Genomic DNA, 15,680 nt, shown 5'->3' on the forward strand with positions numbered 1-15,680 from the left:
ATAGCATTGTTCATTGCATTAGTCAAAGGGGCTTTAAAGTGTCAACATAGCACACACCCTGTGGCTTCTGTGTAAAAATGCTACCAGTAAAATAGAAATATCATTTTATTATCTACACACTTAATTCCCTGTGCACATAATTCCATTACTATTTTTATCTATTTTAGCCCCCATAAATGTGCTTCTGTAACTTAGGGTTCTAATAATATTGATACTGTTAAATTGACAAATTTACCAGTCTATTACTTGAAAATGTTTCTTGAAGTGAATATTGAACTTTAAGCTTCACTCGTTCGATAAAAATAAAAAGAAACATGCCATAAATATGTGGAAATATATCAAGTATGGTCTGGTCATAGAGGAAATAGTATACTTCAATTTTATAGAAACATTGCACGATAGGGTGCACATATATGAATAATACATATAATTATCATCCTCATCATCATCATAAATGCTCATCATCATCATCACCACCATCACTACCACCAACATCATCATCATTACTCTGCAATAACTGATCAAAAATTTTATCCTGTCTTTAGATATATCTAAGTTTACATTTCAGAGCGATCTTGAAACTAGCTATCTAAAAATAATTGTGCCACAAGTAAATAAACTTGTCACAGATGACTGTTTATAACGATTGTTTGGAACAATTACTTTAAATTCATTCAGGATACTGCTGCATAGAGCGTTTGATTGTAAAAGTTAGTTTCTATTGCCATCATTCTCGGTTTAATGACTTCCTCTCTGTACAGAGATACTTACAAAGTGTCCTCCACAATTCCTCTCCTCTTTGAATAACCTCTCATAATTACACTTGTTCCAACATTCAATTTATCATTTAAATCACGGAATAATTTTCCTGGTATCGCATACCAATTTGCTCCACATTTTTGAAAGACTGTTATGCATATTAAAAGTCTTTGGAAAGCATATTTTCACATATATAGGACTATACATTACTTTAACTTAGTTGAGAGCTTTTCTCTTATGACCAAAAATGCCATTCAAATATGTAAAGCAAAATTATTCCCTGTATATGCATTTTATATTTCTTGTTTGGTGTAATGTCATGCAAAGAGACAAAGAACATTTGATATAATGACTAAAATCTGGTGAAAATGAATGCTAGATCATTTCTGAGTCGTAACTTTTAAAACAGTAATATAAGGTCTGTAAATCTGTATGTAAATGTACAAACGAATCACTACAAGAAACTATTTTTAATATCATACATTTTGATTTCACCCTCAGTTATACCTGGTTATTTCACATTTTGGATGGCATATTTTTGTTTTATGATGAAACATTTCAACTTACATGTACAGTGTATCCGACGAAGAATCCAAACTTTAAAAATGAACAAAAAAATAATGAAATATGCAGAAATCTATCTTACATATAACTTTCACAGGCAAATCTGTTTTCTGTACTTTTTGTCGATCCACTCATAAATCACCTATTATCTTGTCAAAATAAGCCATACTTCCTGGGGTAAAAACCGTGTTCACACTCCTACATGTAATTCAGTATATAAATCAGTGTTTCCACAGATCCACACAAATTTCCCGAAACTATATCCCAAATTTCCTGAAATTCAGATAGACACTTCCTGGAATTTTCAAGTTTGATTTCTAACAAAGATCGGGCAATACAGCGAGCCTAAATTTGAGCCAAGTGACCAAAATCAAGGAATTTTAATAACATTTTTTGGATCACGCCCTCTATAAAAATAGGAACAAAATTAGGAAATCGGAAAATTTTGAGCTACGTCGATGTATCGGGGTTAACAAATCTTAAAATATAACGTGAATATAAAAATTTGTAATGTTTTGTTTTAGTTTAATTATAATTTTGGGATTACGTGGAAATGTTTTCATTACCCGAAAATTACCTGAAAATGATCCTGATTACCCAAAATTCTGGTAATTTCCTTCAAAGTGGAAACACTGATATAAATACCTGCCAAGTACCTAAAATTGCAAAACAAACATAAAACTATGTTATGAGAACATATAATATTTAAATCATGTGACTGAAGTGGATGGAAATGACAATGTATGAATCATGATGCATTGAAAATAGATTTTATGATCCAAAGGCATAATAATGATAAATGCACTATACACATCTATATAATATAGCATCATAAATCATGAAATATTCTGTTCTAAGGCACACACAACAATATGAGGATCTAAAGTGTTACACTGGTAGTATAGAGAATGATGATTTAAAAAAGACTTTGGTTTACATTTCAAGGTCTCTACATAGATTTTTTTCTCTAAAGTTCAATGGTAACTTATTCAGGAGAGAATGTGCTGCAGGTCCAGAAAACTCTTCTCTTTCCCCATACTAGGCTACTTTTATGTTGCATTCTTCATCTCTGTTTATTGTACAGTTTTAATATTTTGTAGGAAGTTAGTCCTTAATTGTGTATGTGTGCTTGAATGGTAAGTACCAAACTCATCTCACTTCCTCCTCTAACAATCCCCACCCCTCCTTTCAACCTTCTCCTCTCTTCCTTTGCCTTCCCCTCTCCTCCCTACTCTCCCTTGTCTCTCTCCTCTCATCCCCTCCCCTCCTCTTTACACTCCCCTCTATTCTCTCTCCTCTTCCCCCTCCCCTCCACTCCCCCTCTCTTTGGTAAATTGGCAATTCACCACATGGTCTACTTTCATTTAGTCTAATGCCATTCCGTCCATCAACATTTCGTCTAACAATCGTTTGGTCCTTTAATGATTTGGTCCAATTATTACTTCGCCTAATCACCATTTTGACTATGACCATTTCGTCTCATAACCAGTTGGTCTAATATCCATTTCAGTTTCATTCATTTTACACAATTTAACACTTAGTCCAATTAGACCAAATGATATATGGACTAAATGGGTATTGGACCAACTGGTTAGTAGACGGAATGGCATTAGACTAAATGAAATTAGACCATGTGGTGAGTGGACAAACTGATGGTAGACCAAATGATAGTTGGCAAGTTGGCAATTGGACGAATTGGCATTGGACGAATTGGAAATAAACCCTCTCTTCCACCTCCCCCTCCTGCTTCAACCTTCCCCTCCCCCTTGCCATCCAGTCTCCCATTACCCCCTTGCCTCCCCTCCCCTTCTTCCTCCCCTCCCACTCCAACCAACATCTCAACAATAACAAACTATCAGTCGCATCAAGTTCACGTCTGAGGGTGGGGGGTCTCGATTTATCGCGTCTCGACATCAAGACACATTTTCTGGGGAGCGTTTCATGGAGAGTCATGTCGGTGATTTTCAACAACTAATTTCCTTTCGGCCAATCAGATTCAAGGATTTCCAGCAGCTTATAACATCTGTAAGTGAAATTCACTGACAGAAATCTTCATGAAACGCTCTCCATTTTTGTTCTGCAGGAGCAAGGAGGTTCCGACAGATATTGAATGGAGAGAGCACTTCCTGTGTAACCTACTACGAGACTTCCCAAGGGGATTCATGAACGGTGAATTTCTTCTCGTTCGTAACTATCATGATTTTCACATCAACAAAAACATCAGTAAACCAGTAGAGGGATGGGGTGTGCGGGAGCTATAAGGAAATTAAGACAGCAATACTCATAAACAGGGTCACGTTTCATGAAAGTTTCATCTTGATTTGAATACTAAATTTGCCATAAATGGGCTTGTTCATCATGCTAGTGCATAGGCCTATCAAAATATCATTAAAATCACTTTTGTATGAGGTGTTTTAAGGTCAAAAATTAAATAAGCGTATTACATATAGCTCCCCAAAGTGGCACGATCATAAACTATGCAAAAGTTAGACCTATCAACTTTGATCAGTATCCAAAATACCAATATCCCTTCCTTCTCCCCCCAAAAAATAATGAATAATTCAACTGCAACATATAGAGTTGAAATTAATTCAACATGTCATGGCCTATATACAAGTACTTTGCCATCAATAACTCTGCTTAAATTAATCTATAAAATCATGGAAATACACATCTTGGAAGAAGATAAAACAAAACTAAAAGATCTGCATTTTGATGCAAAGGATGTTCTTGTACATAATTTGGTAAATTGTCTCTTGCTCGAAGTACCACAAATATTGTTTCACGGGTGGGGAGGCACAAGCAAGTTCAATGTTCTCCTGAAAGAGTACTGTGAATATTCTTCAGGGGGGGGGGGGGGCAGGTACAAGCAAGTTCAATGTTCTCCTGAACGAAAAAGTAAAGTACATGACGTAAATGACCAGTATTACATCAAGGTTATTCAAGCAGAGTTGAGTAGTTTCTACATGTAGGTGTGGCAAAGTCAAGGTGTTTTGGATTACACTGTTCAAATATCAATAGCCTCAAGAATATAGCCTCAAGTTTGATTACAGTATTTACTCGTGACTCATCACCCGATCACTTCCCTTCAAAATAACATTTTCAGATTTTCTTCAGGTTTGAGTGATTGCTGAGCTTGCGAGGGCTATCAGCACCGGCATCCACATTGACATATATATTTATAACAGGTCTTATATTAAAAGGGGATGTTCACTCAGATGTAATTTCAAAGATTAATTATGCATTCCTAACACCAATAAGGCTATAATATTTCTATCAACATATCAGAGTTGGTATAAACTGAAAAAGCACTTGAAAAAGGATACTCATCATTAACTTTGATGAATAAGTAATACTCCCAAAAACTAATGTAACCCCCACCCCCCCAAAAAAAAAGAAGTTTTATTTACATTATTGAACTGGAAAACATGGACAATTGTAAATTTGTGCAACCGCACATGGTTTCTATTAAAATTTGTGAGTAATAACTTTTACATACATGTAGGCCTATATTGCGGTGTTGGTGTTGGAAGAACACCCTTAACACCACACTTTCGCCCATCGCATGCACGCAAAAATGCCATTAGCAGCACGCATAAGTGCATTGCGTAAGGGCGTCTTGCACCGACACAACGATATATAAGCAGGTAATTTTTTTTGAAATGCTATCTTTCATTCTACGATAATAGTGATAAAATTAGATAAAGAAGGAAATGGAATGAATTAATATAAAACTATCTAGGTTTTGATTACAAATAATTATTGCTTTCTAAAGCATGTATAATTGAATTAGGTTAGTATCAATGTCATCAATAAAAAAAAGTGGCATCTCATTTTACAACATACACATACACATAAAGTTGCTAAACTTGTCACTGAGTCAGAAAGTTATCAAATATCCTTCATTCTGGTTCTTCGGTTTATCAGTAAATACAATTACGATATTGTAATTAAGCTCATATAATCGGTTTGAAGAAGTCTTCCCAATCAGCTGATTTTTTTTTCACAAATTCTCTCATGATTAATTCTTAAGTGCAATTTAGTCAAATGGTATATGGTTATTTAAGTTTAAAGGTATTGTTTAACTTTATGAGCAGCCGATTTAAAAAATTCTCAAACCAAGATGAAACATGTGTACAAATGCATGTATTAGAACTAATAAACCCTGAAAACAACCATTATTAAGAATGAAAAGCTAAAACTACAAGGCAAACCCGGATTTTGTAAATAGGCGTCTTATAGACGCCTAAATAGTGCACATAAGTGTATGGGATGAAATTAAGATGGTGTTTTCGGTCACTTTAGATTTCAATTTTTGAAGCACTAAATAATTATTTTCGAATGCAATTTTTTCTGGGCTTCAATTTTGTAACATATCACAGACACAGGTGACAAGTGTGACCTTCTAGCTCAGATTTTTTTAAAGTCAAACCAATGCTAACCAATCACTTTAAGTGCAATTTAGTCAAATGGTATATAGTTATTTAGGTTTACATTGAAGATGGGCTAAGCCACAAGTCTTCAATTGACGTACAGACAAACATCCTGATGAAAGAAAATGCAATATAAAAAAATTGGCCTCATAGACCCTCCCCAGTTTGAAACATCAACTGAGTTCAGGGAATCGTGTACTATATAAAATAGTCTTTGATTTGATGAATATTACAAATCACAAACATTCATGCATGAAAGAATATAGTCCACTAAGTATGACAAAATATTGTTCATTAACTTTTGCTCTGTGAAGAAAAACTAATGTGATCATAGTTTATTCATTCACTAATCAGCAAATCATACACCATTATTTCAGTAGCTTTTAACAAAATTGTAACAAAATGACCGCCCTATTCCAATACTGATGTGTTCTTTTTAATCTTAGATTGTATAGAACATATTTCAACCTTTTATTGCTCAAGTTTAATTTAGTGTTAATGCAATTGTGAGTCAAGTCGCACTTAAATTCCCGGTTGCGTGCGGTATAAAAGGCATCACTGCATTGGTAAAATTGCACTAAGAGGCTGTTCTCACTACGTTCCTAAAACTAGTTTACTGGAAACTAGTTTAGTGGAAACTAGTTTAACGCGTAGTGAGAACGGTCGAAGCGGTCTTGGAAGCAATCTTCCAAACCAGTTTGGAAAACCACCTCGCGATGTAGTTTTCAAGATCGCTTTGCCTCGTTAAACTGGTTTTAGCGTAAGTGAGGACACAACCGTTCTTCGGGAAGCGATCTTCGCACATTTTGAGCGCACTACTCCACACGACAGGTGTAGAATGCCTATGCTGCGGTTTCGAATTTCGCGCGAAGCGTGTCACCCCACTGAGAGCATTTCCATAGCAACAAGAGCGCTTTACGTGAAGTGATTTTGAAAACCACTTTCGTGAGATCAAGTGGGAACGCTAGCAAAGTAATCTTTCAAAGTGGTTTCCTGAATCGGTTTCCAGTAAACTAGTTTTAGAAAGCGTAATGAGAACGGCCTCTAAGAGGATGTGGGCTGGTGCATACAAATCAATAAGATTGTGGGTATCTTGTGCCCATTGGCATTTTTAAAGCATAACTTTAAATCATACTTAAATCTTTGTGAACATCCCCTTGTCTATTTACAATGTGTGTCAAATCTAAAGATTTCAACAAATTAGAGCTACACTCCTCAGAGTTTTATGATAAAAGACATGTTTTTCAGGAAGGAATTTTACAGCATACTTCCTTCTCAGAATGCATGATGGGAATGCTAAGGACACCTCCAGACCAAGCAATCGAGACAGGGAAAGACCTTCACTTAATTACACTGTTAACTTATCACAGCAAATTCACATGACATTGAGACTAGTCTGAATTGACTTATTCAAGAAATGATCCAACTAGAAAGGGTGACAAAATACAAGTAGGATGGGGGAGGGGGGTCCTATGTCCGGACACTTAAGCAGATTAAATCATCCTCTTTTTCTCTTGATTTTATCTAATTTCATACAAAATAACAAACATAATTTTTAAGATCTGTCCTTGTGAAGAAATTTCATATTTCATATGATAGGACATAAAAAAAAGTAAGTCTGAGACATCATCAATTCCCTCATTTACATACCAAAAAGATGTGCATATAATTGTTTTGTGAAAATAAGCAGAATTTTAAAGTGACATATACAAGTCTTTTTTAGGTCAATGCCAATTTTCTTGCTAGACCCATATAGAGGTTGCTATTTCACGACATTACAAGGATTTTTCAGGCCAAGTTTAATAGTGGTCTTAAAGCCAAAAGGGAGGCACATCAGAGCATAACAAACTGATATCAGCAAATCTTTGAAAACAAACTAATATTTATTAAATATAAGAATGTTTAATGTAAATTATGCAAATAAAACAAGATTAAAGATGGAAATGAATGCAAGTGCAATTCCTCTTTGCAAGGAGTTAGTTTTGAAACACTTTTCATTTGAAATTAGTGGTGGATGGAAGCAGTGTTTTTCATGATGAGTGGTGGTCAGCCGTCCACTGTAGCTATAAACACTGTTCACTTCCAATTTTGATGGTATTCAGCATTATATCTGTTTGAATTTTCTCTTTTCATACATATCTACTTTGTGTGGGGGTGGACTCAACCTTCAAAAGTGACCAGCTTGATTTACGCTCTCTAACATCTTCATGAACTAAAGAATGGTACACACACACACACATACATACACAAAATATTTCAGGGGATAAAATCATTCCAAATCATGAGGAGATCATATCTTATCGTGCTCATTGCATTCTATAAACCTTCAGATTTACAAGCAATAAAAAAGGCATCTCCTTCAGCAAGGCATGCTTACTCGTAAAAGGGGGAAATAAATCACCCATGATGTGGTATCACAAGTTTCCCTCCAACTTATTTTGTAAGGATACCATAGATGAGTCATCCCGGCCCACCCTGGATGCGATACTTACCTGTGATAAATCACTCTTCGTCCGAAGGCAGAGATCCTCCTTTATGGGAATGCTTTATATTTTTTATCATGACAGAAACATTTTAATGACCCCTCTATCCATGGACCCTACTTCTTATACCCCTTTCATACTGCCCTCTTCATTTTTCACCGGCGAACTTCTCCGCCTCGCATTCCTCAATTCCCCGGCGAAGAAAAAAATGTACCCTTTCGCACTGACATTTCTTCCCCGGCGAAAGTCAACGGGCGATTGCAGAACAAACAAAAGAAAATTGTGAACATTACTTCTTACCTATTACAAAAAGGTATCAAAAAAATTAATTACAACATATTTTGGAAGTATTACGATAAAAAAAAACAATATCACCTTGTTTTTATATCTTAGCGCATTTTATACATGTAAAAAGTGCTTTTTAATAAATATTGTTAGTAAAAAAAAAAAAAATGTTCAAGGGTATCTACTTGGCCATAGCATTCAGCTGAGCTTGCAACTATCGCGCGCGGAATCTCGGTGCAGGGGACTTTGGGAGAGAAAAAAATTGACCTCTGACGTCATTAAAGAGGAGAAGTTCTCCGGTTTGCTTTCATACTGGCCTTTTCACCGGCGAACTTCACCGGTGAAACAGTTTCGCCGGCGAAGTTCTCCACCTCTATAGGTGGAGAATTTCACCGGCGAACTTCACCGGTGAAGTTCTCCTGTGTACCTTTCATACTAGACACTTTCCCCTTCGCTGGCGAACTTCGTGAAAGGCGCAATATGAAAGGGGTATTAGTCGGGTCCATGCTCTATCGATCTATCATTAGGTGGTTTCAGACCGCCTCGAAGTTCGTCAGTTCCAGGTATTCTCTGATCGGGAAATTTACCCTGATCAGAAAATACCAGGTATTTTGGTAATGTGAAAGCAAACTACGCATAATTTCCCCGAAAGAAAATACCCGCTAAATAGTAGGTACTTGGCGAAATTACGAGAACTTTTGCAGGGATTTTTCCAAGGTCGCAGGTATTTTGGCAATGTGAAAGCAATTTACGGGAACTTTTAGCCAAGCGTGTCGTTGGGCGCGGGCGCCGTGGGTGGCTGCTGGGCTAGTGGTTTTGAATCTCGCGCCTTGCCTGCCTATAAGACCATACTGCGCATGCTCCTAACTTCATGAATTTATCCCGAAGAGTATGTTTCGGGGCGGTGTGAATGCAGGAATAATTAATGGGTATTTTTTAGCCTAAAAATGTTCTCGTAATTTAACGGGGATTCTTGTGATCGAGGCGGTTTGAAACCACCTAATGGAATGGTCCACTAGCATCAGTTTTTGCCTCAATACAACTCAGCAGGGAAAAAATTATACGACGGCAGATTCAGGCAGAAATTTGTCATAAGTAGCCCTGTGAAAATTAAAAATTATTTTGGCTTGCAACACAGAATTGCATTGAACCATCCTAACAAGCCAAAGATCTCAAACTATTTCTGATCCACCTATCTGAATCATTGCAAGAAAGATTTGTGATTCAAATGCAACTACCAGCGATTTCATGGGTTTCTAAGATCACTGGCATGCGGATTGGGGGCATAGACCCTCAAAAGTTCCATGACCAAGAATAAACAGGGGGGGAAGAAAGCAAGGTGAAAAATGATGTCAAATTTAGAGAAAATTTGCACTTTTGTATTAAAAAGATTAAAAATTATGCTCGCTCACAGCTTTTTCAAGAAAGTTTGGCCCATTTTTGCCCCCTGGAAATTGTTGGCGTACTGTGAGGCCACTGTGTGAGCAAATGAAGCCAAATTCAAACAAGGCTCCATTTGCAAAATAGCACATTATATTAGAATATTTTTTTTGCATGTCAAGATGCACTAAGGAGCTGGTAAAAAATAATTAAATCATAAATGATACATGTTGATTTATGAGTTTAAAAGTACAAATCAAAATAGAGAATATTATAACTACGAAAAAAAAATAATGTTTTGCATTATTAGAAAATTGATGAAAAAAACTAACACTAAATGTTGTGAGAAGGCAAAATGTTCCTTATGATCTCTTTTTTTATTATAATAAACGAGCTAAAAATGAGAAACAAACCATATTATAACCCTTCACACTTCACAGTACCAAATGCAAACACAGACAACGGAATCAATGGAAGTGCCGATAGTGGTCATTAAAACAACAGTGCAAAACAGATATTTAACTATTAATAGATTGTAAATTGAAAGACAAAAATCATTTGTATGATGATAGTCAGATTAGAACTGATGCAAGCCAACAATAATGATTGTATAAAAACTCAAAATCATATATCGAAGAAAAATGGAACACAAACCAAATTAGTAAACAAAACAGTTATTTAATTGACATGAATGAGTGATACATGAAAAAAGGATCGAGTTACAACAAAACCTGAATAGGAATGCGAAAATGCAATCAAGTAATTAAATATTTTCCAAGCTACATGTAAATGTTTGTAAATAATCAATGTGTTTTGTTATTGATGTCAGAGGAAGACAAATGCAGAAATAATGTCTAAATTGGGCAAAACAAACCAAATTAAATAAATGGAATCCATTGAACAGAACAGAGTGCAGTGGTTTTCTTGGATTAAAAGAAACAAGATCTACTTACGAATGACGTCTTGCACGGCATTTTTCGCCTTTTTCGCAGAACGCCGTGTGACTGCGTTGAAAGCTAGCAGGAGAGTATGAATCAACATTGTGGATATGTGTTTAATCAGAGTCAAAGTTCAAAGGTCAAATGAATTGGTGATAAATTCAATCAAAGGTGAACTCTGGCATTAAATGTGTCAGAAGTTCAAACGATGAGTAGACTTCCAGGATTCAATTTATACCATCAGTCGTGTTTCATCTCACAAACCTCACAGAAACTGAACAATCTGGCATTACAAATGTCAAAAAAGTTCAGACGATGAGTATATTCCCTAGGTTCAATGTATAACATAGACGTTGTTTCATTCAAAATATAAACCTCGAAGAATGACGGAGTCGCGTATCCACTAGCTGACTTCTATTAAAGACTCCTAATCATTACAGAGTAACACAGTGTCATTCCTTGAGCCATAGAGGTGATGCCGGTGTTCACAACTGTTACGCGCTTAGAAACGTTGTTGCAATGTATCAAGTGCTATATTAAAGCAGAATATTATCATTAATATCATTAAAGATGAGTTACCCACAACCCTTTGATAGTACATATGCAAAACAGATAATCTCTGCCACTTAAAGTTCGGAAAACAGATTTGCTATGACTGTCCGCCAAGCATAAAAAGATGTACCAAGATGAACATTATTGCTGCATATCCTTTAGAAACTGGAGAGAGAGGTTCGAAAGTAGCAGTTTTGGAAGGGCTCCCACAAAATAATTATCTGTGACATCAATGTCGTCTCCGAATATCCTGCTAACAGTTCAAGCTATTGTTATGTCTGAATTCATACAGAACCTTTTCTCTTTAAATAACAACTTTCAAATGTACAAACTATATTTAGATCATTAATATGCACCCATATACAAAAATACAATGACGAATGAGTGTGTCATTGGGATAGAACCAGATGAAAATAGACTCAACAGGTCAATGTGATTTTAGACAAAACCTTGCATTCACAGATGGAATAATTGTTTTTCTACTCCTGACACAGGATGAGATTCTATTTATTTATCCTGTAAAACTGTTTTTAATGAGTCTGCAGCTCCTGATTACGAAAAAACCTAATCAAGGTTACTTCAGAGCTTTCAGCCAGTCATGGACAACCTCGGTTATAGCAAATAAAATAAATATCAATCAAGATCAAAACCATAAGTTATTTCAACACTTGTGTAACCAATCTCCAGGCGTTTAACAGGTTTATACTTTGATTTCTCCAAAATATGGTCTCAACTTTCGAAAGACTGTTATAAAAAAAAATAGATAAACCATTGAGTAGGGCTTCCAGTACTGTTTAAGAATGATACATCCATCTTAAAAGTTGCAAGATTGATCCACAAAAATTATGTAGATGCTTATGAAGAACTACATGTATGTATATCAAGTCTCAATGGTGCAAGATTAATCCGAGGAAATTTGGTAGACGCTTGAGTAAGGTTTCCAGAACTGCGTATGAAGGAGTCCCGAGACATTTATACTCCTCATCAGAGATAAACAACAAATTTGGAGATTCTACAATCCCTTCTAGAGTTTCCAACTGACACAAGGAAATCAGGTAGACGATCGATCGGGCGAGGGTGTCACGGCTTCCGGACCTGTGCCTCGCTTTACGTCGTCACCATAGCACAGCAGTATAGGAGGACAGGAAATACAACTTTCAAAAGTAGCGGGTTGAAGTTTCACTGGCCTTACACAGGCTCGAGCATGGGGATTAGATGCCAGCTAGGCCTGGGTGCAGAGGTGACCTGTGCTTTGGGGGTTGGACAGGGGATGAGGGGTGCCTATGGTAGATAGGTTTCAGCTCCGAGTTGATGATGAATGTGGGAGGGGCTTACAAGGTAGAGTGATTGACAGAGTGGATCTCCTGGCACATGGTCCAGGGGGGAGATTGATTGGCTAAGACGGGAAGCTGGCAAGAGTTAGTCTCCATCACAGACTATATCAAATAAAAAAGAAGGAGTATGTATCTAACCATTATGTGTAAGTATATATTGAAACAGTAACAAATAGAAACACAGAAAAGAGACTGTTCAGGTATAAAATTTTTCTATTGCAACTAATAAATTTATTCCCCATTCCTCGTACTTGAAATCAAGTGGAATCAAGCAAGGAGAGAATTGAGCGATATTATACATGTACTTCAAGATAGTGGTATTCAATATAGCCACTTGGATAATGACCTTATGTTCTCATAGAAATGGGTTCTTCTTCCATATACATGTAATTATAAAAGACTTCCCCATTATTCCCCATTAGGCCCTATGACTAAACTTGAAAAATAATTTGTGTATATATATCAAAATGTCTGTTCTTTAATAACAACCAGGACAATCCAAAGTTAACAATTCAATTAAATTTCAAATCAACAGTCTATGCTATGCGATAATAGAAACATTTCCTCCACTGGGTTTAAACATATGAGATATTAACCCATCAACTACTGAATTTGTAAACATGTATACCCACTTGGATAGAACAAAGGGTATAAATAACCAAGCTTTAAGGGTGTGGGATAATCTGGCCAGACAATCGTTATGTCAGGCAGACCTACACATACTGCAGCACAATCTGCATTAATTTGAACAATAATATCAAAGTCAGAATGTGTGAGTCTGGAGGACACAGACTACATATCAGGTGAAGACAGGGAAAGTCCCTAGACAGGAAGCCTCTGATTGGTTTAACAAGGAGTGTTAATAATGAAAGGAACAATGGGATTGGATAATCTAATTGTAACATCATTCATTATCACCCCTTTAGGGCAAGGTGTTGCTCTTGCACTAAAAAGAAGTTCAGGTTCTATTATACACAGAGATGATTAGGACTCGTGCCCATCGACCCTTTCACACTATGGAAAGATGATACAAAACATGAAGCATAAACAAACTTTAATTATCACCACTAAAACTTTATCTTTCCTTACATAATGGTGATTCCTCCATGTTCACATTCTGACCTACAATACACAACATTCAAAATATCATTACCATTACTTTGTGATAGCATTTGGAAATAAAATGCCCGACATCTTCCCGACGAACCATCCAAGAAAGAATGTCTTCTGTTTTCAGTAGTGTAAAAGAGGGCACTGCGTCCTTTAATTAGGGGAATTTGTTTTGACTGGTCACGAATCAGAATTACAGAGAAGCGCGATGCTTCAATTGGCTTTACTTGGATTGAGAACAATACTCACTCACTTAAGACAATGAGAACAGGATAATGTTTAGTTATAGTTTATAGAAACATTCCCTTTTAATCACGAGGCAGTGCTTTGTAATTTGGAGACAATTTAGATGGTCATGACTGGACAAAAATGAGAGCCCAACATGTATTTGAACTACATGTAGTTTGCGTACATATAAAAACCTTGACTCGTGGAAAGTGGTCTACACTTGCAGCTTCAGAGCTCAATGAGGATGGAAAATAGTCAGTGAAAATCATTGATTATTCGCTTCATGAAAAATGAAAAGACTCCCTGGAAGTACATTAAAAACACACTTTTGGGCAATTCCATAAAATGATCCAACTTTTCATACATCCAACCCCCATTTTTCTCAAATCTTCCTTCACTTTATTAACTGACCAAGTCATGGTCCTTTAAGAACATTACAGACTGTCTAAAAAACAAGAAATCAGAGACAGAAAATTTCATGAAGGTCCCACATACATGTATAGGGGGTTGGACGTATATATTTTATGGAATTGCCCTTTTATATTATTTGTTCAGATGAAAGACAATGGCATGACACATACAAGGTGCTGGCCAGCAAAGGCATCCCAAATTGTTTCTTCATTTCATATAAAGACTGTTTCATGAAAGTTGTCAGCACCGACACGTCATCATTCTCTGTCATCATGGTAACAGTCAGAGTCCAGTGCATCTCAGCCAATCATAACCAAGCATGGTACTGAAATTATCAGAGCTGAAAATCTGTCTGTGATGACAACTTTTGTGAAACTTTACCTGCTGAATCTTTCTAGATAAACACTTCCAAGGAGAATAGTTCAATTAAAACCCTCTATTCTCTTTCTATCAGTTCTTTTCTTTATATTAATTTTGTTTGTGAAGTATCATTATGTACAGCTTTGAAAAATATGATTTTTTTTTTAATATCTGAGAACATTCTAACATCCTTTTGTAGTATGTCCTTTAATTTGTTTTTTAAAGTTTGTTTGTATTGATCATAATAATGCAGAATGAAACTCATTTCAATTGCCTAAAATGAGTTATTTTAACATGAAATAGACTTTTTTCACTCAATGTCTGTTAAAAAATGAATTCCTTTGTCAACCAATGCTGATACTCTGTCCTCAAATATAACAAAATTGCACATTTGTACCATTTTAACAATTAGAGTTCGTTTTCTCCTAGGCTACTTTGCTATAAAAAAAGAAAAAGAAAATCTTACAAATAGCTACAATGCTCAAGCATTCAACATTGATAAAATAATTACCAAAGTTACGAATTAGGTAATTAACACAGCAAGTAGATTGACTTTCAGTTCTGACAATTTTATAGTTATCTTTAATTATAATTGGCTGAGGAACACTGATCTCTGAATGTTACTATGGGAAATAGTAACTCGCAAATTCTGGGACGCCAGACTCACTTGATGGGTGTGAAAGTAAGCCACATAAAGCACCCGATATACTGTAGGTTTAAAATGCCTGAAAGTTATCAGGACCTGAAACCTGATAAAAAAATAACAAAAAATAAATAAAAACCCACAGACTTGCATCTCTGCCTGCAATCAACGCAAAGTTTCAAGAAACCGGGCTCTGAGCC

The 15,680-nt window shown here is 36.0% G+C and overlaps 1 protein-coding gene across 4 annotated transcripts in view; it reads right to left on the bottom strand.

Moving 5' to 3' along the window:
* Window positions 1–10,834: 10,834 nt before the first annotated feature.
* Window positions 10,835–15,680, bottom strand: part of LOC129280147 (focal adhesion kinase 1-like) — a 55,769-nt gene continuing 50,923 nt past the window's right edge. For all 4 annotated transcript variants that reach the window (XM_064112127.1, XM_064112125.1, XM_064112126.1 and 1 more), the window contains one exon: window positions 10,835–10,920. In XM_064112127.1, coding sequence (XP_063968197.1) covers window positions 10,850–10,920 — 71 coding nt within the window. In that variant the 3' untranslated portion in view covers window positions 10,835–10,849. The remainder of the gene's footprint in view (window positions 10,921–15,680) is intronic.

Source organism: Lytechinus pictus, chromosome 17, assembly GCF_037042905.1.
Source record: "Lytechinus pictus isolate F3 Inbred chromosome 17, Lp3.0, whole genome shotgun sequence".
NCBI lineage: Eukaryota > Metazoa > Echinodermata > Echinoidea > Temnopleuroida > Toxopneustidae > Lytechinus > Lytechinus pictus.